The 20,989-nt window shown below is 44.6% G+C and overlaps 1 protein-coding gene across 2 annotated transcripts in view; it reads left to right on the top strand.

The window, feature by feature from the left end:
• Nucleotides 1-20,989, top strand: part of ZFAT (zinc finger and AT-hook domain containing) — a 352,480-nt gene that overhangs the window by 92,181 nt on the left and 239,310 nt on the right. For both annotated transcript variants that reach the window (XM_082258103.1, XM_082258102.1), the window contains exon 7: nt 10,896-11,128. In XM_082258103.1, coding sequence (XP_082114229.1) covers nt 10,896-11,128 — 233 coding nt within the window. The remainder of the gene's footprint in view (nt 1-10,895; nt 11,129-20,989) is intronic.

The following is a 20,989-nucleotide window of genomic DNA, read 5'->3' as shown; positions in this document are numbered from 1 at the left end:
ACTGAGAGGAGGCGGGGCGGAGGTGGGGCAGGTCACGGCCTGAATACACACAGTACAGATCAGCTCCTGGGTAATACTGCGAGATTTCTGGAATGGAATACATCCCAGCACACACTGCGAATCGCCGAATGACGTCATCGCCGATCGGACCCGGAAGTGAGGAGAGGAGGAATAAAGCAGAAATTAAGGTATTTACTAGCAAAAAAAAAAAAAGTTTCCATTGGTAAAAGTCGTTTTAAAGGGGATTACATAGATCTAAAGTTACGAAAATGGGTGGAACTCCACTTTAAAGTGTGCATAGAATTACTGGCCAGGATCTGACGTTCGCAATGATACTTCACTTTTGTGGTGGGAGGATCGCTGTTTGCGTGCATTCACCTTTGTGCGCGAGCACAGGGGCACGTTACATTTTTTTATTTTTATTTTTCAATTCTTACAATGTTGCTTTAATTTTTATTTTTTTTTTAAATCCCTTTAAATGCTGTCACAAGGAATGTAAGCATCCTTGTGACAGCAATAGGCTTGGGACAGGTACTCTTTATAGGGAGATCTTGAGTCTATAAGACCTCAAATCTTTCCTCTGCCCATAAAAGCATTTAAAACACCAGGATCACTGTTTTCGAATGCTTTTGATATTTTAAAAATGGCGCATTTGACATCTGGGTAAAACGGAAGTGTTGTGGGGTGATCGCTGAGAGCGGATCAAAACTGATCTAGGCTTTGTTAAGCTCTATGACCAGCCAGTGGACGTGCTGGCTGGTTGCTTGAGTTTTTTCCAATGGGATTGGAGAGCTCGAGAAAGCCACTGGAGGGTGAGGACATGCCCACCTGCTGCTTGTAAAAACAATCCAGCGGCTGGTTAGTTGCTAGGATTGCTTTTACAAGCGGTAGGCATTATCCAGGGTTTAACTACTTGAAATTCAGCGACGTACAGGTATGTTGCTGGGTGGCAAGTGGTTAAAAGAAAGCACAAAGAACCTTCACTTTGTTATGTAAAGTACTAGTCCCCTCAATCCAACATATAATAAATAATTAAATCCGTGGTCTGCAAATTGTGGTCCTTTGCCTGCCTGTATCTGGCCCTGACACCAACAATGGGACACTATTCCTGCCACTGACACCAACAATGGGGCACTATTCCTGCCACTGACACCAACAATGGGGCACTATTCCTCCCACTGACACCAACAATGGGACACTATTCCTGCCACTGACACCAACAATGGGGCACAATTCCTGCCACTGACACCAACAATGGGGCACTATTCCTTCCACAGACACCAACAATGGGGGACTATTCCTCCAACTGACACCAACAATGGGGCACTATTCCTGCCACTGACACCAACAATGGAGCACTATTCCTCCCACTGACACCAACAATGGGGCACTATTCCTGCCAGTCACACCAACAATGGGGCACTATTCCTGCCAGTCACACCAACAATGGGGCACTATTCCTGCCAGTCACACCAACAATGGGGCACTATTCCTGCCACTGACACCAACAATGGGGCACTATTCCTTCCACTGACACCAACAATGGGGCACTATTCCTCCCACTGACACCAACAAAGGGGCACTATTCCTGCCACTGACACCAACAATGGGGCACTATTCCTCCCACTGACACCAACAATGGGGCACTATTCCTCCCACTGACACCAACAATGGGTGGGGCACTATTCCTCCCACTGACACCAACAATGGGGCACTATGCCTGCCACTGACACCAACAATGGGGCATTATTCTTTCCATTGACACCAACAATGGGGCACTATTCCTCCCACTGACACCAACAATGGGGCACTATTCCTACCATTGACACCAACAATGGGGCACTATTCCTGCCACTGACACCAACAATGGGGCACTATTCCTACCATTGACACCAACAATGGGGCACTATTCCTGCCACTGACACCAACAATGGGGCACTATTCCTGCCACTGACACCAACAATGGGGCACTATTCCTACCATTGACACCAACAATGGGGCACTATTCCTGCCACTGACACCAACAATGGGGCACTATTCCTGCCACTGACACCAACAATGGGACACTATTCCTGCCACTCCCCCAAAATATGCATTTGAGAAACATTTGAGCAAATATTCTGCAACAAAAACTGTTGCAACGACCATCTTTTTAGGGCTCATGCACACTAAAACTCAAAGACGTGGCTCCTAAAGGCTTTTAAGCTTTTTTGAGCTCTCATTTTTTTCGTGCCTGGAAATTCCCTTCCATGTTAGCCAATGTGTCCATGCACACTATGGCATTTTCAGGAGTTTACAGGCAGAAAAAAAACCTACCAAACTTGTGTTTTTGAGAGGAGCTTTCGAGCAGAAGAGCCCAAAAAATGGGCGAAAAAGCATGAAAACTCACAAAAGAATAGGAAAAATGAGCTAAGGGGAGGGTTTGTGGAAAAAAAAAAAAAAAACGCTCTTGCTCAAAGAAGCTCAATAAAAACGTGCAAAGGGACACGCTTCAAGCTGAAATAAAAGCGCAAATAAATAAAAGCTCAAAAGTGGCTTTTTTTTTTTGTTTAAGCTGCAGTATGTATGAGCCCTTCTTGTATAAGGTCTCTGCTTTTAGAAAATATATAATTTTCTGGGAATTCTGTAGTCAAAGAAAATGAATGGCTAATTGAACGATAAGGAAAAAAAAAAAAAAAAAAAAAATATATATATATATATATATATATATATATATATATATATATATATATATATATATATATATATATATATATATATGGCTCAGGCCCTCTGCTCCGGGCTCACCCCTATTACTCATAAACACAGTGGTCTGGCTTCCTGTGTTTTCCAAGTGCAGTATGAGGTTAAAGGAGATGCCGGAGCCTGGGGTGCAGTGCGATTGCTGACACGCCCACTGGATGATATCCCTGGAAGCGAGAGAGGTGACGCCATCTACAGTGTGAGGGGAGATACTAGAGAAGAGGAGGGGTAAAAGTGAGATGTGGATGGGGATGCAGAACTAAGCAGCTGTGGAAGGAGGCTGAACTCTGCACTGTGTGTGTAGCCCACCCCTGAACTCTGCACTGTGTGTGTAGCCCACCCCTGAACTCTGCACTGTGTGTGTAGCCCACCCCTGAACTCTGCACTGTGTGTGTAGCCCACCCCTGAACTCTGCACTGTGTGTGTAGCCCACCCCTGAACTCTGCACTATGTTTTTAGCACACTCCAGAACTGTGCACTATGTATTTAGCACACTCCTGAACTCTGCACTGTGTATTTAGCACACTCCTGAACTCTGCACTATGTATTTAGCACACCCCTGAACTCTGCACTATGTATTTAGCACACCCCTGAACTCTGCACTATGTATTTAGCACACTCCTGAACTCTGCACTATGTATTTAGCACACTCCTGAACTCTGCACTGTGTATTTAGCACACTTCTGAACTCTGCACTATGTATTTAGCACACTCCTGAACTCTGCACTATGTATTTAGCACACTCCTGAACTCTGCACTGTGTATTTAGCACACTCCTGAACTCTGCACTGTGTATTTAGCACACTCCTGAACTCTGCACTATGTATTTAGCACACTCCTGAACTCTGCACTATGTATTTAGCACACTCCTGAACTCCGCACTATGTATTTAGCACACTCCTGAACTCCGCACTATGTATTTAGCACACTCCTGAACTCAGCACTATGTATTTAGCACACTCCTGAACTCTGCACTATGTATTTAGCACACTCCTGAACTCTGCACTATGTATTTAGCACACTCCTGAACACTGCACTATGTATTTAGCACACTCCTGAACTCTGCACTATGTATTTAGCACACTCCAGAACTCTACACTATGTATTTAGCACACTCCTGAACTCTGCACTATGTATTTAGCACACTCCTGAACTCTGCACTGTGTATTTAGCACACTCCTGAACTCTGCACTGTGTATTTAGCACACTCCTGAACTCTGCACTATGTATTTAGCACACTCCTGAACTCTGCACTGTGTATTTAGCACACCCCTGAACTCTGCACTGTGTATTTAGCACACTCCTGAACTCTGCACTGTGTATTTAGCACACTCCTGAACTCTGCACTGTGTATTTAGCACACCCCTAAACTCTGCACTCTGTGTGTAACACCGCCAAACTCTGTACATAATGCACTCCTGGTATTTGACTCCCCCTTAAGACCCTCCCACTGTTAGTGACATTTTGACCAGTTTTGGGAGGGGGTTTTGAGGGGGTCGTTGTTGAGTTCCTTCACCTTTTTTCTGAGAAAAAAAAGCCATGTATGTATGTATGTATGTATGTATGTATGTGTGTGTGTATATATATATATATATATATATATATATATATATACTGCTTCAGTCCAGGGCAGTGTACAGTCTAAGTCCATTTCCAGGATTTATAAGCTCTGAGCGGTCCGTGATGAAAGAGGGCAGTTCTACAGACCCGATGTAATAACCCACTTTATCAGGGGTAAGGGGGGAGGGGGCTGTCTGTTTTTCCAATGTTGAGAATGCCTTGATTTTAGATACAGTAGATAGTCTGATATTGACAGAAGAGCCGTCATAAGGGGGGCCTGGACATCAGAGATACACTGCTGTAAGTAGATAAGATTAAGGTCCAAAAGGTGTTATTGCTCCTCTCTCCTACCGGTTGTGTTTAAACCGCCAAGTTCATCAAAGCATCTCCAGCATCTATCTGATATTCACAGAACTATGTGTTTTGCTTCTAAGGGAGTTCAATACCAGAAGAATCAGATGGTATAGCTCTTTCCCTGCAGATAAGAGGACATTGACATTTTTATGAGCTTGAAACTTTTCTTCCAGTTCTCTTTGCTAGAAGAAACTTCTAGGGACTTTGTTATATCAATGTTGAAGGATACATTCACACCTTTCACAAAAAAAAAGAGCAGAGCAGATGCCAACAACTCACTAATATCAGTACACTGGTTAGTTCAGCGAGAAAACAAATCCAGCGTCCCATGTATTAGCTGACACGCCAAGTAATAGGTGTGGTCCCTTTAACTCAAGCCACACAAAGAAAATTGGGGATAGGACCCCAGAAAGGATGTTACATTAACCACTTGCCGACTATTTACTGCGGCGGTCAGTCCCTCACAGGCAAAGTGACGTAGTACTACGTCGCTAGCCTGTGAGGCTCTAGGGAGCGAGCGCGCGCCGCCGGAGTCGCGCTCCCACTCCCGCTCGTTCACAGATCCCCCTCGCGCGTGTGACCGGCAGACCCGATGTCCGCCGGCCACTCGCGATCGTCCGTTACAAAGGGAGAAAGGCAAGCGGCTAATGTAAACAAAGCCGCCTGTCATTCTCCCCTGTGTAACAGCAGAGATCATACGGTCCTGCTATGTAGGATCGTGGATCTCTGCTGTTACATGAAAAGCCACATCCAATCACAGTTAGAAGCACGCCCCTAGGGACACACTTAGCCCCTGCATCACTAATAAATTTAACCCCTTCCCTGCCAGTGTCATTTTTACAGTAACCGTGCATATGTATAGCACTGATTACTTTAGTAATGTCACTGGTACCCCCAAAAGTGTCAAAAATGTCAGTCAAGGGTCCTATCTGTCCGCCGCAATGTCGCAGTCCCGCAAAAAAATCGCAGATCGCTGCCATTACTCGTTAAAAAAAAACCCAATAAAAATGACAAGAATCTTTCCCTTAGTTAGTAAACGCAATAACTTTTGCGCAAACCAATCAAAATACGCTTATTGTCATTTTTTTTTTACCAAACATATGTAGCAGAAAACAAATAGGCCTAAAATGTTAAAAATTTAGATTTTTACATTTTTTTTGGGGAATTTCATATAAAAAAATGTGAAAAATATTGTTATTTTTGCAAAATTGTCGCTCTTTTTTTGTTTATAGCGCATGATCAAAAAATCGCACTGATGATCAAATACCACCAAAAGAAAGCTGTGTTTGTGGGAAAAAAAGGACGTCAATTTCATTTGGGTACAGTGTCGCACGACCGCGTAATTGTCCGTTAAAGTCACGCAGTGCCGAATCGCAAAATAGGCCCTGGTCAGGAAGGGGGTAAAATCTTCCGGGGCTTAAGTGGTTAAGGACCAGGCAGGTGTAATCATGGGATCTTTTTTACAATTTTTTTAAAATAACAGAACAGGCTTTAAACTCCACCATCACCTACATCACAGTTGTGATTGAAAAGACAACGCTGTCTAAAATGTCGCAGCAGCACCAACACACTGCACCTACATACAAAAGGTCAAACCCCCCCCCCATCCAGTGTCCAATCTGCAGATCTGCTATTATTCACTGCCAATAAAGGATTAGATAAGAGCAAGGAGGTAAAAAAAATATTATTGCTCGCCGGTCTATGACAAAAAAGTGAAAACTTGATGTCCTGGTATGGGTTCCAGCGAAGTGGTTGGATGTCCAATAAGTTTAGGTGATAGTGATAGATAATGCTTTCCCTGCAGAGTCAAAGAAGTTATGAGCACATCATTCACTGTTAATCATTCAACTGTTAAGGAATTACGCAGGTATAGTAAAGTCAGTGTAGCTGGTAGGCCTTTGTGGATATCAGCACCGTGTTGTGACTTTGGGTTCCTCGCATGCCGCTAAATGATTGACTGATAGCTAGCAGATTAAATATCTGAAAGTTTCCAAGCAGCATTTGACATAGATGTGCACCAAAGCAGATGATCAATTAAGATCAGTAGATCCGCTCACCCATCTGCAGTGACCAAACCGTCCTGACTTCTGGATAGCCTGGGGAGGCTTTAACACTCTCTACCTTGCCGGCTCAGAGGTTAGTAGCTTGTTGCAGAGGCCATTGCCAGGGTCTAGCTGCTGTGTAGTCTGGCTCGTGGTGCCTTCATGAAGATGGAGCCTGATATCAACCCGTGCATTGAACATGTGCAGGTAGGCGGTGTTGCGTCCCCAGGGCATCTCCCATGTGGTGTCATTGCCGACATGTTTTGCCCGATCAGCATGAGCTTCTTCAGGGATGTGTTAAAAACAAATTCTCCTTACCAGGCCCGAACAAAAGGTGAACTACGGCAGGCCATACACGGTGTGAATTTCTGTGGTTGCAGGAAAGAAATTTGCATGATTCCTCCATCAACACACAGTTCTGACGGGAGCTGCTGGGACAGTGATTATTGCTAGCGGCTATAGCGGCCTCTAGCAATAAATGTAAGAGAATCCGGCAGGCTGGTTGTACCCAAGTCCGTTGATTGATCAGCTTGGTACATTTAGCCTGCCCATTAATGGTTTGAATCTTGGAACTGTGTATGGCCGGCCTTAGCCTTTAACAGCTAACAGGTTCTGATGATACAATGCAACCACACACGACGTTGGGGTTGGGGGGGGGGGTGGAAGAGGGGGGTGCATGTCTTAACAAAATTGGATCTGATCTACATCTTCTCAAACCATTGCTTCACCCTCTCCGTTCCCCATCGTCTTCCAACTCTGGGAGGGATTGGCCTGGACTGGCCCCAGTCAGCGCCGGGTTTCATTGAGACATCTGCGAGGCGAACCCCCTGACGTTACAGAGCTGACTCCGCCAGGGAACAGCAGAGCAGGGGACAGAGGAGTCCAGGTTCATGGACATTGTCACCCCGGGAGCCCTGCCTTACCCACCACCGTCCAAGCACAGCAGGCATGGAGCTCCAGGCCACTGAGGAACATGTCTTCGTTGTGGAGAGCATTGAGAAGAAGAGAATCTGCATGATAAGTCAATGGGATTTCACTACTTCTTCCCCTGATTCTGAGCAAGGGTCTGTAGTATAGATCAGCTTTATGACTAGGCTGATTACTCACCCCCCCAGACCTTTTTATACAAAAGATGATCACTTGATCTTTTGGCTTCATATGTTTTAAAAATGCTAACTAGATGTCTTGGCTTCTTGATTTCAATCCCCTGGCTTCTTACATAAGACAGATGGGTAGATCACATGGATTTTTAAATAGAAATGATAATCACGTGATCCCCTGGCGTCTTATATACAACATGTATAGCTAGATCCCATGGCTTCTTATATGCAAGAGAAGATTACCTGATCCCTTCGCTTATTTGTAATTTGGTTTAAAAAAAGGAATGGGCAGCTTAGTCTAAAATGCCCGGGCCTCTTTTTTGTTCCAGTCTTGGCCTGCTTCTTACGGTATCTTATTTGCCATTTCCAGAAATACTCTTCTTACAAAGGAATAAATAATGATGCACATGAAACATTTTAAAAGTGAATCACACAGAAACATAGAAACATAGAATGTGTCGGCAGATAAGAACCATTTGGCCCATCTAGTCTGCCCAATATATCTGAATCCTATGAATAGTCCCTGGCCCTATCTTATATGAAGGATAGCCTTATGCCTATCCCATGCATGCTTAAACTCCTTCACTGTATTTGCAGCTACCACTTCTGCAGGAAGGTTATTCCATGCATCCACTACTCTCTCAGTAAAGTAATACTTCCTCATATTACAAGTGCATAGCATGAACAAAAAGTCGTGAAAACAGGGCAGGTTTTTGAAACTGCAGTTCTGCTTTCAACTAGAACCTTACTTTTTAGTGCTTGGAATGTTACTTATAGGGGACATTTTATTAATGTTGTCGCACAGCAAGGCAATGCTAAACCGACAGGTAATACTGTTTTGGTGCCCCTGGTAGGTAACATGGACTCAGCCCAGACACTTGATCTAAGTGACTGTTGGTCCTCCCCAGAGCACCTTGCAAGGAATGATGGGCAGGAGGCGCTAGTGGTCACTGTTTTTTTTTTTTTTTGCTGGAAACTGGCATTAGGTTGCAGCCCTTTGGGATTGCCCTACCAAAGGGAGGCTGCACACAAGCGATCAGGGCAGGTGTCAGATCCAAGCAGTAGTCTAGGCAGGTGACAAGTGAGAGAGTAGCCAAGTCCAGGCAGGGGTCTGGGAGGGCAGGAAGCGTAGTCCTGAATAATATACAATTAAACATCGTTTACAAACGTGAAATACATGGATGTGGAACCATGTGTAAACCGTAAATGTTACATATGCTGTAGGGTATATGTTTGAGAAAGATGGGTTGGAGGATTTCCTCATCTTTCTCAAACATATACCCTACAGTATATGTAACATTTACAGTTTACACATGGTTCCACATCCATGTATTTTTACGTTTGTAAACTATGTTTATTTGTATATCATTGTTTGATTTCTTGATCCATTTTATCTTCTTACAAATAAACTATTGATTTTACTCCTTTTTGAAAGTGTGATTGCCGCTAAAGTCCCACCCTCAGTGGGAACCTCTTTCTTTCTATAGTCACTTGGGATGTTGGCAACCCACTTCCAGGATTTCCTATAACTGGGGACACACTACCCCTGTAGTCCTTAGATCGGGGAAGGAGAGCGGCAGGAGGTCACATGACTGCACAGCGGCGCTGTGTAATAATGTATATGGCTTTATAATATAAAAATAAACTGACCCACTGTACTGTATAGCTTGCTATAACACAGGGGAAACCCGTAATGGGGGTCAGTGACTTGACAACCACTTTAAGGCTGTGCTACTTTAACAGTTCAAAGGAGGAAATTCAGATGATTATAAATGCCCACTGATGACTTGTTCTGTTTTTTTTATTCTTTTTATTGCAATATTTTAGATAAACAGAACATAGCTAATTGGGGCAAACCCCAGCTTAAGCAAAATAAAACTTAACCATCTACTCACTACTACAAAACATAGAAGCCAGTAACAGCCCCAACACCTTAGAACAGGCCTGAAACCAACCTGAAGTGCACTGCACCCTTTCAAACCATAATTTCAGAAGTTAAGCCGTCATCTGATATAGCAGAATGAGATTCCTCCTCCCACAACCAAGTTCCACCAAGTAATTACACCAAGCCCGCCCATAGTAACCGGATCCCCAACCTGCACCTATTTAGGTCAGAAGCATGTATAGTAAATCAAGTGGCTAGTCTTGGTCATCTGATATAGCAGAATGAGATTCCTCCTCCCACAACCAAGTTCCACCAAGTAATTACACCAAGCCCGCCCCATAGTAACCGGATCCCCAACCTGAACCTATTTAGGTCAGAAGCATGTACAGCAAATCAAGTGGCTAGTCTTGGTCTTCAGTTGTTAGAGATGAGTTTACCCATAAATGCCACACCTTTTCAAAGTCATGAGGACATCCCCTGGATGTATATGCAGCCTTATAAAGTGGTACCACTGAGTTGACAAGTCCCTTCCAAAAGCCCATAGTTGGAGGATGTTCCGATTTCCATTTCAGGACAATCGCCTTCCTTGCATAAATCAGGAGAATCCCAACTAGGGTACGCACTGTCTTAGGAGCCGGTAACGTGTCCACCAACCCTAGGAGACAAATGTTAACGACTGGTTCTGTTTAAAGTGCAAGTCCACCTTTTCTGAAAAAATGAAAAGGTAACCTTCCTAAACACCTCTGTCCATTCCCACTGTACTTACCTTTGTGGGTGAGAAGCTATTAATGCCTACGCAGCCAGTGTAGTGATCCAAGGATTTGAAATCCCCGCTCCTTCTCCCTCCTGCTTTTTGCAGTGCTTCTGGTACAGGTCAGAGTGATGCTCTTTGCCAGTGCTGACCAATCAGAATCGCTCTAATTTTATCCCGAACGCCTTGCAAAAAAAAAGAGGGAGAGGAGCAGGGATTTCATATCAGACCAATACCCTGGCAGTGTGGAAGGTAAGTACAGCAAGGACTAGGGGGTTAGGATGTTAGTTCACCTTTTAATTTTTTTCTGTAAAGGTGAACTAACACTTTAAGTGTTCCAAATGGACTTGCTCCTAGGCTTGTCCTTTATTTTCTGTCCATTAACGATTTCAATGAGTTGCTGTTTCTGGTAATGTAGCTGTCAGATGTGAGTGATGTTTCCATTCTGCATTTCTTTGCAGGTAAGCTGTTCTGGTATCAAGTACATTATGACATGCACGTCAGAACACACACAAGGGAACATTTATACTTCTGCTCCCAGTGCAGCTACTCGTCCATCACCAAGAACTGCCTGAAACGCCATGTTATCCAGAAACATAGCAACATGTCTCTCAAGTGCCCGGCACAAGGCTGTAACTACTCCAGTCCAGACAAATACAAGCTGCAGGCACACCTCAAGATACACACTGACCTGGTAAGTCCAGTTAGAAATAAATTTAGAGTGTAAGTCTGATTTAATCTGAATCTGTGGCCAGGCTTTGGAAATTCAAGTATAGAAATGTTCTATGAAACAAGCCTTCACTGACCTCTGTGGCTGAAGGCACTGAGGAGAAATTCTCGAAATGCACAGTAGAAAAAGTGAACTTGTATTAGTTCTCTCATCTCAGTGTCCCTTTCCAACTTTGATTTAGCAGCTAAGCTCACAATGTTACCCCCTAGGAGCAGTGACTCAGCAGCTCCTCTACTCCCCCTCTCAGCAATGGCTCGACAATGGCTGATGAGCTAACAATGTCCTTGAGTAGTTAGTTGGGTTGTTGAGGCACTCCTGGTGGGGTGGGGGGCAGGGGTCTGCGCTGCTGGGTCACTGCAGGATGCTGAGCTACTCAGTCACTGCTGGGAAGGGAGCAGAACTGCTGAGTCACTTTGGGAAGGAGAATCTGAGCTGCCAAGACACCGCTGGGAGAGAGAAGCTGAGCTGCCAAGACACCGCTGGGAGAGAGAAGCTGAGCTGCCAAGACACCGCTAGGAGAGAGAAGCTGAGCTGCCAAGTCACTGCTGGGAGGAAGAAGCTGAGGTGCCAAGACACTGCTGGGAGGAAGAAGCCGAGCTGCCAAGACACTGCTGGGAGGAAGAATCTGAGCGGCCAAGACACTGATGGGAGAGAGAAGCTGAGCTGCCAAATCACTGCAGGGAGGGAGAAGCTGAGCTGCCAAGTCATGGCTGGTAGAGAGAAGCTGAGCTGCCAAGTCACTGCTGAGAGGGAGAAGCTGAGCTGCCAAGTCACTGCTGGGAGGGAGAAGCTGAGCTGCCAAGTCGCTGCTGAGAGGGAGAAGCTGAGCTGCCAAGTCACTGCTGGGAGGGAGAAGCTGAGCTGCCAAGTCACTGCTGGGAGGAAGAAGCTGAGCTGCCAAGACACTGCTTGGAGGAAGAAGCTGAGCTGCCAAGTCACTGATGGGAGGGAGAAGCGGAGCTGCCAAGTCACTTCTGGGAGGGAGAAGCTGAGCTGCCAAGTCAATGCTGGGAGGGAGAAGCTGAGCTGCCAAGTCACTTCTGGGAGGGAGAAGCTAAGCTGCCAAGTCACTTCTGGGAGGGAGACGCTGAACTGCCAGGTCACTGCTGGGTCACAGTCAGTGTTTGGGGGGGATATTAGGCTGCTAGATCACTGCTGGGAGCATCAGAGTTATCAGAATTGCTGAGCCACTGCTGGGAGGGGGATGCTAAGCAGCAGAACTCACTGCTAGATCGGGGGAGGAGGAGCTGGGCTGCTGAGTTAGTGTTTGGGCAAGGGCAGGGGTGATTTGAGCTTCAAGATCGCTGCTGGTAGGAGGCATCAGAGTTAGCCAGAGCTGCTGAATCAGTGTTGGGAGGGGGGGGAGGAGTCGAGCTGCTAAGTCACTGGTGGGAAGGGGGAGCAGCGTTAACTGACCTTCAGAGTTACCCTTGACTCCACAGTGGCTGCAGCTACAGAGGTCGGTGAGGGCTTGTTTTGAAGCCTAATTACTGCTTTTTAAGATACTAGAAATATTTGAATGCTTATAGCCTAGGCATGGGGTTTACTTCTGAACTTTTAGCTTTTATTTTACAGTGCATCTGGAAATTAATTTACACCACTTCACTTTTTCCACATTTTATTATGTTACAGCCTTATTCCAAAATGGATTAAATTCATTATTGTCCTCAAAATTCTACAAACAATACCCCATAATGACAACATGAAAGAAATCTGTTTGAAATCTTTGCAAATTTATTACAAATAAAAAATATTAAAAATCGCATGACCATAAGTATTCAGAAAGTTTGGCATGACACTTAAAATTGAGTTCAGGTGCTTCCTGTTTCCACTGATTATCCTTGAGATGTTTCTACAACTTTAAAGCAGTCCAGCTGTGGTAAGGTCAGTTAATTGGACATAATTTGGAAAGGCACACATGTCTTTATAAGGTCCCGCAATTAATAGTTCATGTCAGAGCTTAAACCAAGCCATAAAGTCCAAGGAATTGTCTGTAGACTTCTGAGACAGGATTGTATTGAGGCACAGATCTGGGGAAGGGTACAGAAAAATTTTGAAGCATTGAAGGTCCCATTGAGCACTGTGGCCTCCATTTGTAAATAGAAGACATTTGGAACCACCAAGACTCATCCTGGAGCCTGCCGCCCAGCCAAACTGAGAGCGATCTGAGGAGAAGGGCCTTAGTCGTGGAGGTGACCAAGAACCCAATGGTCACTCTGACAGAGCTTCAGTGTTTCTCTGTGGAGAGGGTGGAACCTTCCAGAAGAACAACCATCTTTGCAGCACTTCACCAACCAGAACTGTATGGTAGAGTCAAGCAAATGAGATGGCTCTGAGGAAGAGGGTTCTCCCTCAAAACGCGTTAGCCCTATCCATATGGACACCTTCAAGTTCTCTTGTCGCAATTAAGTGTGTTCCTGCAGTCTTTTGGATAGCCAAAGAAATCCTCTGTTTTTATGCTTATACCTAGCATACTCTTGTGAGTAAAATGTATGGTGTGGTTTTTATGATTTTCCAATAAATGTTTTACGGTATTGCACTAGGTCGGTGCGCCCTTCCCGTGTCTTTTATGTATGGTAGAGTGGCCAGACGGAAGCCATTCCTCAGGAAAAGGCACATGACAGCCCATCTGGAGTTTGCCAAAAGGCACCTGAAGGACTCTATGACCATGAGAAACAAAATTTTCTGGTCTGATGAAACAAAGATTGAACTCTTTGGCCTGAATGGCAAGCATCATGTCTGGAGGAAATCAGGCACCGCTCATCACCAGGCCAATACCATCCTTACAGTGAAGCATGGTGGTTCCAGCATCATGCTGTGGGGATGTTTTTCAGCAGCAGGAACTGGGAGACTAGTCAGTATCGAGGTAAAGATGAATGCAGCAATGTACAGAGACACCTTTGATGAAAACCTGCTCCAGAGCGCTCTGGAACTTAATGCCTCGTACACACGTTCAGATACTTATCGTTCGCATTTTGTTGCATGATACTAATATCAAATTCAACAATGCATAGAAACGTAGGATTTTTTTCGTACGATTCTGGAAAAGCTTCCTGGTTGCGTAGCTACGTATCAGATGGTACAAAACAAAAACAATGGCAGCCAGGCTTTTTCCGTGCTATTTTAGTGTTTCTGATCATGCGCGGTCTTTGTCGATCGATTTTTGGCGGACGCATACTGTACTGTTTAAATGATTGTCATTCGCTAGGCTATCGTACAACAGAAGTTTTCCTATTTGTCCCTTCGGATTTTGTTGGACCAACTTTCGTGATCGGCTGTCGAAAGCCGTGAACTAACGATCAGATTATCGTCCTATCAGGTCGAAAGCGAGTTTTATCGTACGATTATCTGATCGTGTGTACGAGGCATTCGATTGGGATGCAGGTTTATCTTCCAACAGGACAATGACCCCAAGCACACAGCCAAGATAACAAAGGCGTGTCTACGGGACAACTCTGTGAATGTCCTTGAGTGGCCCAGCCAGAGCCCAGACTTGAACATGACTGGAGAGATCTTAACATGTATATTAAAAAAGAATAGCGCACACATGCAAAAGAAACTACCAAATTTGAAGACAATTCATAAATAAAAATGGGGATTTGGTCCCACCATATGGCCATATAGTGCTCAAGCCCACCACTACGTCTTAACATGACTGCGCCCTGACGCTCCCCATCCAACCTGATGGAACTCGAAAGGTCCTGCAAATAAGAATGGGGGAAACTGCCCAACAATAGGTGTGCCAAGCTTGTAGCATCATACTCAAATAAGACTTGAGGCTGTAATTGGTGCCAAGGGTGCTTCAACAAAGTATTGTGCAAAGGCTGTGAATACTTATGTACATGGGATTATTTTCATTTTTAATTTTTCTGTTTCAAGTATTTTTTATTGAATAATGCAAGTGAATAATAACGTTTGACATACAGAATAATGCAAAGTAGTGTAAACAAAGCTTGGTAACATAGCATAACCGACAACTGTAACTACAGTAAATCGTGAGGGTTGGTAGACAAGGGGCGGTAAGATGGGTGGTCATGAGAGAGTGGTGATTGGCACTGCCAACCCACAGGCTCCCCATGAAGGGAGCATACTGTGCCTAGGTGGGGAGGCGCAACCAATCAATTGTTATACTAAAAGGGAACAGTACCCAAGTTTTCCTTACCATGTGGGAAGGGGCAGGGGGATGAGAGGAACCTCACGGGTATCAACCAAACAGGATAAACATGGGCTACAGTCAGCCAGAATGAGGGAATAGGTTGAGCAGGTAACTAGTAAGCTGTAGTTAAAATGACAAGGCAGAACCAAACTTAGATGTTGTAGGTGCTACAACATATGTATGCAGAAGGGAGGAAGTAGGGCAGGGAGAAGGGGGTAACAAGAGGGGACAAGGAGAAAAGGGGAGAGGGGTAGATGGAGGGGGAAGAGGAAGGGGAAGGATCACCGGGGGGGGGGCTGTACATAAGGAGTGGAGGTATCCAGTCCCCAGGTATGGTTTAGGGCATCAATAAGGAACTATCAAAATTGGGGGGAAGAAAATTGTCAACCCAAGGTTGCCAGATTCTATCAAATTTCTCAACTTTATCTGTCAGGATAGCATCGATTTTTGGCGTGAATCATAGCGTTGGTGATTCGGTGTTTCACTTCAGGCAAAGGTAGGTGTGGGTATTTCCACGCTTTCGCAACGGTTTGTTTAGCCGCTGTTGTGACCTGTAGGAACAGTTTGTGGCAGAATTTGGAAACATTATCCGGTTTTACATTCAAGAGAGCCAGGAGGGGGTCGGGCGAGATTGGTACGTCCATCAGGGTGGAGAGAATATGGAAGACGGCCTGCCAAAACTTTTGCACCAGTGGACAGGTCCACCAAATGTGCATGTGTGTGCCTGCATTCAGGCAACCCCCGAAAGCATGTTGCAGAGTAGGAGGGCGAATATTTTGCAATGCGTGCGGGTACTAAATACCACCGCATAAGCACTTTGTAGTTTGTTTCCGAGGCTACTATATTTTGTGTTCATTTTTTATTTTTAATACATTTGCAAAGATTTCAAACAAACTTCTTTCACGTTGTCATTATGGGGTATTGGTTGTAGAATTTTGAAGAAAATAATGAATGTAATGCATTTTGGAATAAGGCTGTAACATAAAGTGTGGAAAAAATTAAGCGTTGTGAATTCTTTCCGGATGCACTGTATATACAGTAGACCTGTGAAAAGAATTACTGCAATGTCAGTCTTATGGATGAGTGTAAATATGTAGAAAAATAAAATTCTATGTACACTTTCTAAATACCTGTTTAGGTGAATGCATCCTCATTCACTCACAATGTATGCAAGCTCTGCTTCCACTTTGCAGTGCCTGAGGATTTAGGAGAGTTGTATTTATGTATTCTGTGAATATATTGGGGGGATTATATAGAGATGAATATATTGGAGGGATTATATAGAGATATGGGTCTGTTCCTGGAGCATAATATTTTACCCTTTATATTGGACAGATTTTAGATTTAATAGGTGCGTTTTTGCTTTTGTTATCAATTACTGTATTTTTAAAAATTCTGATTCTGTAATCGCATTAAATGTCCCTTCGGTGTATAAGCACCGTCCTGCAGAGAGACCGTAGTGCTTCAGGCTTTCTGTCAGCGATCTTGGGTTTAGTGAGCTACCAAAAGCCTAAAGTCAGCTTCTGACTTGGCTCATTAGCCTAAACAGCAACACAGTAGCAGAGGTATAGCCATTAGTGAGCAGAATTCAGGCTCTGATTCTGAAATGTTTATTTCCCTCCCATTGCGCCCAATGAAAACATCATTAATGTATTTATTAGCCACAAGAGGCTTTTTATGTTCACAAGTTTATTTTATATACTATATGGCCAAAATGATGGGGGCAATGACCACCACACCTATCTTATATAGCCCAACGTAGGAGGACATCCCTCCAAATGATTGAGTTCAGGTGTTTGCAGAGAAGGGAACATCTATAACGTATCTCAAAAAAAACATTCTTCCTTATTTTAGGACAGTGGGCAGTGCTATGCAAATCATTGCTTTTTGCCCCATCAGACCAATGCCTTTCCACAATTGCTGGTGTAGTGCAGTTATAGACTGATATTTTAGGGCAGGGGTCTCAAAATTTTCAAAATAAAGGTGTTTTACTGCACTTCAAAGTTTAGGGAGGGGGCATACTGTGGCCAGTGGGAAGAGAAAATGCCCTGGCAATTTTGGGAGTAAACCATGCCATAGGCTTGGTGATCAGTGGGAGTAAAAAAATTACATCATTGGTGTCAGTGGGAGAATTAGTTCCCCATCTCTGGTGTCAGTGAAAGGAATAGTGTCCCCATCATTGGTGCCAGTTAAAGGAATAGTGTCCCCATCATTGGTATTAGTGAAAAGAATAGTGTCCCATCATTGGTGCCAGTGAAATGTATAGTGTCCCATCATTGGTATTAGTGGAAGGAATAGTGTCCCATCATTGGTATTAGTGGAAGGAATAGTGTCCCATCATTGGTGCCAGTGAAATGTATAGTGTCCCCATCATTGGTATTAGTGGAATGGATAGTGCCCCTATCATTGGTATTCATGGAAGAAATAGTGTCCCATCATTGGTATTAGTGGAATGGATAGTGCCCCTATCATTGGTATTCATGGAAGGAATAGTGTCCCATCATTGGTATTAGTGGAAGGAATAGTGCGCCTATCATTGGTATTCATGGAAGGAATAGTGTCCCATCATTGGTGTTAGTGGAAGAAATAGTGTCTCCATTATTGATATTAGTCAGAGGAATAGCGTCCTCATCATTGGTGTCAGTGGAAGGAATAGTATCCCATTATTGATATTAGTCATAGGAATAGTGATCTCATCATTGGTATAAGTGGAAGGAATTGTGTCCCATCATTGGTGTTAGTGGAAGGAATAGTTTCCCATCATTGGTGCCAGTGAAATGTATAGTGTCCCCATCATTGGTATTAGTGGAATGGATAGTGCCTCTATCATTGGTATTCATGGAAGGAATAGTGTCCCATCATTGGTATTAGTGGAAGGAATAGTGCGCCTATCATTGGTATTCATGGAAGGAATAGTATCCCATTATTGATATTAGTCATAGGAATAGTGATCTCATCATTGGTATTAGTGAAAGGAATTGTGTCCCATCATTGGTGTTAGTGGGAGGAATAGTGTACTTATCAGTATTAATGGTATAATGTCCCATCATTGGTGTCAGTGGGGGGGAATAGTGTCTCAACATTGGTGTCAGTGGGAGGAATAGAGTCCTATTATTGGTATTAGTGAGAGGAATAGTGTCCCATCATTGGTATTAGTGGGTGGGGGGGGGGGGGGGGATAGTGTAGTCCTCACTTGTGCAGTAGGAGGAGTAGAGTCCTGTCATTGGGAGGAATAGAGTCCCATCATTGGTATTAGTGGAAGGAATAGTGTACTCATCATTTGTGTCAGTGGAAGGAATAGTGTCCCTTCATTGGTATCAGTGGGAGGAATAGTGTCCCATCATTGGTATTAGTGGGGGAAATGGTGTCCCATCATTGATATTAGTGGGAGGAATAGTGTCCTATCATTGGTATTAGTGGGGGGAATAGTGTCCCATCATTGGTATTAGTGGGGGGAATGGTGTCCCATCATTGATATCAGTGGGAGGAATGGTGTCCCATCATTGGTATAAGTGGAAGGAATAGTGTACTCATCATTTGTGTCAGTGGGAGGGATAGTGCCCTAAGGGCTGGATAAAGGCAAGCAATGGGCCACATCTGGCGATCTCTGTTACAGAGCCATTTATTCCAAGCTGCATATAGTTGCTTCAGGCTTTTTTGCTATCATCAGTGCAGTGTATGGAAACTGTGGCTCTTGTGGAGTAGGGCTTGGGACCCAACGAGACCGTATAATCATACAGAGCTATGGTGAGAAGAGAGGCCTGGATAAGTTCTGTTTTAGGAAGGCTTTAGGGCTCGTTTACATTTGCAGTGGCCTGAGGAAGTGAGGGGGTTTTGTTGCCTCGCACTGCCTGTATTAACTCTGCAATGCTGTACTACCACGCTGCAGTCACATGTATTGCATGCAGTTGTGGCCCCATTGGACTCAATGGGCGACTTTGACAAGCGGTACCACTTGCCAAACTCTGCACCCGAAGTTAAAAATCCTGCAACTGCTTTGGAACCAATGTGCTTTATACATATACAGATGCCACTTTTGTTAGATACTTTGATTGTATTTTACAAATCCATTACCTGCCCTTTAATGGCTTGTGTACTCTGTCTTCTCTATTGGATTTGTTTTCTAATCTGCTATGCATTGAAAAATGTAGAAATAACGTATAAATACAGAATAAAGAAGAAAGAAAAACTGCAGCCACACACTATGTGTACAGCCCTTTCCAGCTGTACTGTGCCTCATTAACCCAAGCCCCAACCCCTCCGCCAACCTGTCTGAAGGAGTCCTAACTGTGTACTTAGTTGGAGGGCTTTTTGATTCCTTTAATCCATTATCACCATAACCTGTATGATTATACTGCTACAACTTAAAGTACAAAGACATTTTAGACAATTGTGAGATTCCTCCTTTGTGGATACAGTTTGGTGAAGGTCCTTTTGTGTTCCAGCATGACTGTGCCCTTGTGTACAAAGCCAGCTCCATAAACATATGGTTTGGTTGGGAGGAGCTCCAGTGGCCTACACTAAACCCCGACACCCAACCCTACTGAATACTTTTGGGGATGCCGACTGCAAGCCAGGTCTTCCCATTGTGGCAGGGCACATGGATCCGTGATCGACGGAAGGTACGTGTCACGGTGGTTCCTGTCCTCGGTGAGATAAGAGCCAGTAATTCTGTGTCAGCAGCAGCTAGTGCTGCTTGACAATTTTTATTTTTAGTATGGCTGCAAAGCCGAATCCAGGCCGGCTCTTATTGGGAGCAGTTAAGGTATGGGTGGGTGGCTGTTCCCCACGCTCCAGGCCAGGTCTTGCCTGGGGTTTATAAGGCAGACAGCCTAACAGGTGATTGAGAATTATCTCCATGCACCAGAAGGCTGTGGAATTGAGTGCTGAGGCTGGAAAGGTTTCAAGCAGGTGAACTGATCCGTTGCTGTGTGTGAACAGCACCAAAGAGACACAGGTGAATGGACTTGTTGCTGTGTTTAAAACCTGCCTTAAAGACTGTCGTTTTCCTTTTTGTTGGGTGTGAGTTAACACCAAGAAAAACTGTTATTTTTGTGTTCCTGAAGTGTAAATAAAACACTCCTGATTTACTTGAAGAACCATCTGTTTTGCCTCTATACTGCACCCGCAAATCCTACCTACCAGAGCAAATCCCCACATTTGGTGCTCGGATGCGGGCAAGCGCAGTGAGGCTGGCATAAGACGCCAAAATATTTTTGTTCTGCTGAACGTGACTGTACATGTCTTATATTAAGCCTGCCAAGCTGCAGCCACAGGAAAAGATGGAGATGATGATAAGGCAGCTTACCCAGGTCAGTTTAGGACAACAGCAGGCCTTGGAGCTACAGCGGGAGACTAACCTGCAACAGCAAAAAAGACATGAGGAGGCTATGCGTGCACAGCAGGAGACTAATCAACGGCTGCTGCAACATGTGTTGGCTTTGGAAAAGTCTGGGGTGTCTCAGGGAGTACATGATGTCCGGAAAGCGGTCCGTGCAGCAATACCTAAGATGGCTCCCACGGATGACGTTGAGACGTACCTCGCCATATTTGAAAAAGTGGCGGTCTGGGAGAAGCTACCCCGTGACCAGTGGGCTGAGGTGGTCGCTCCGTTCCTGGCATCCGGACCCCAGCAGGTGTTTTTCGATTTGACAGATGACCAAGCTGCC

This window comes from Pelophylax lessonae (genome assembly GCF_965119305.1).
Source record: "Pelophylax lessonae genome assembly, chromosome: 5".
Taxonomy (NCBI): domain Eukaryota; kingdom Metazoa; phylum Chordata; class Amphibia; order Anura; family Ranidae; genus Pelophylax; species Pelophylax lessonae.
This window is presented reverse-complemented; position numbering and strand designations above follow the sequence as displayed.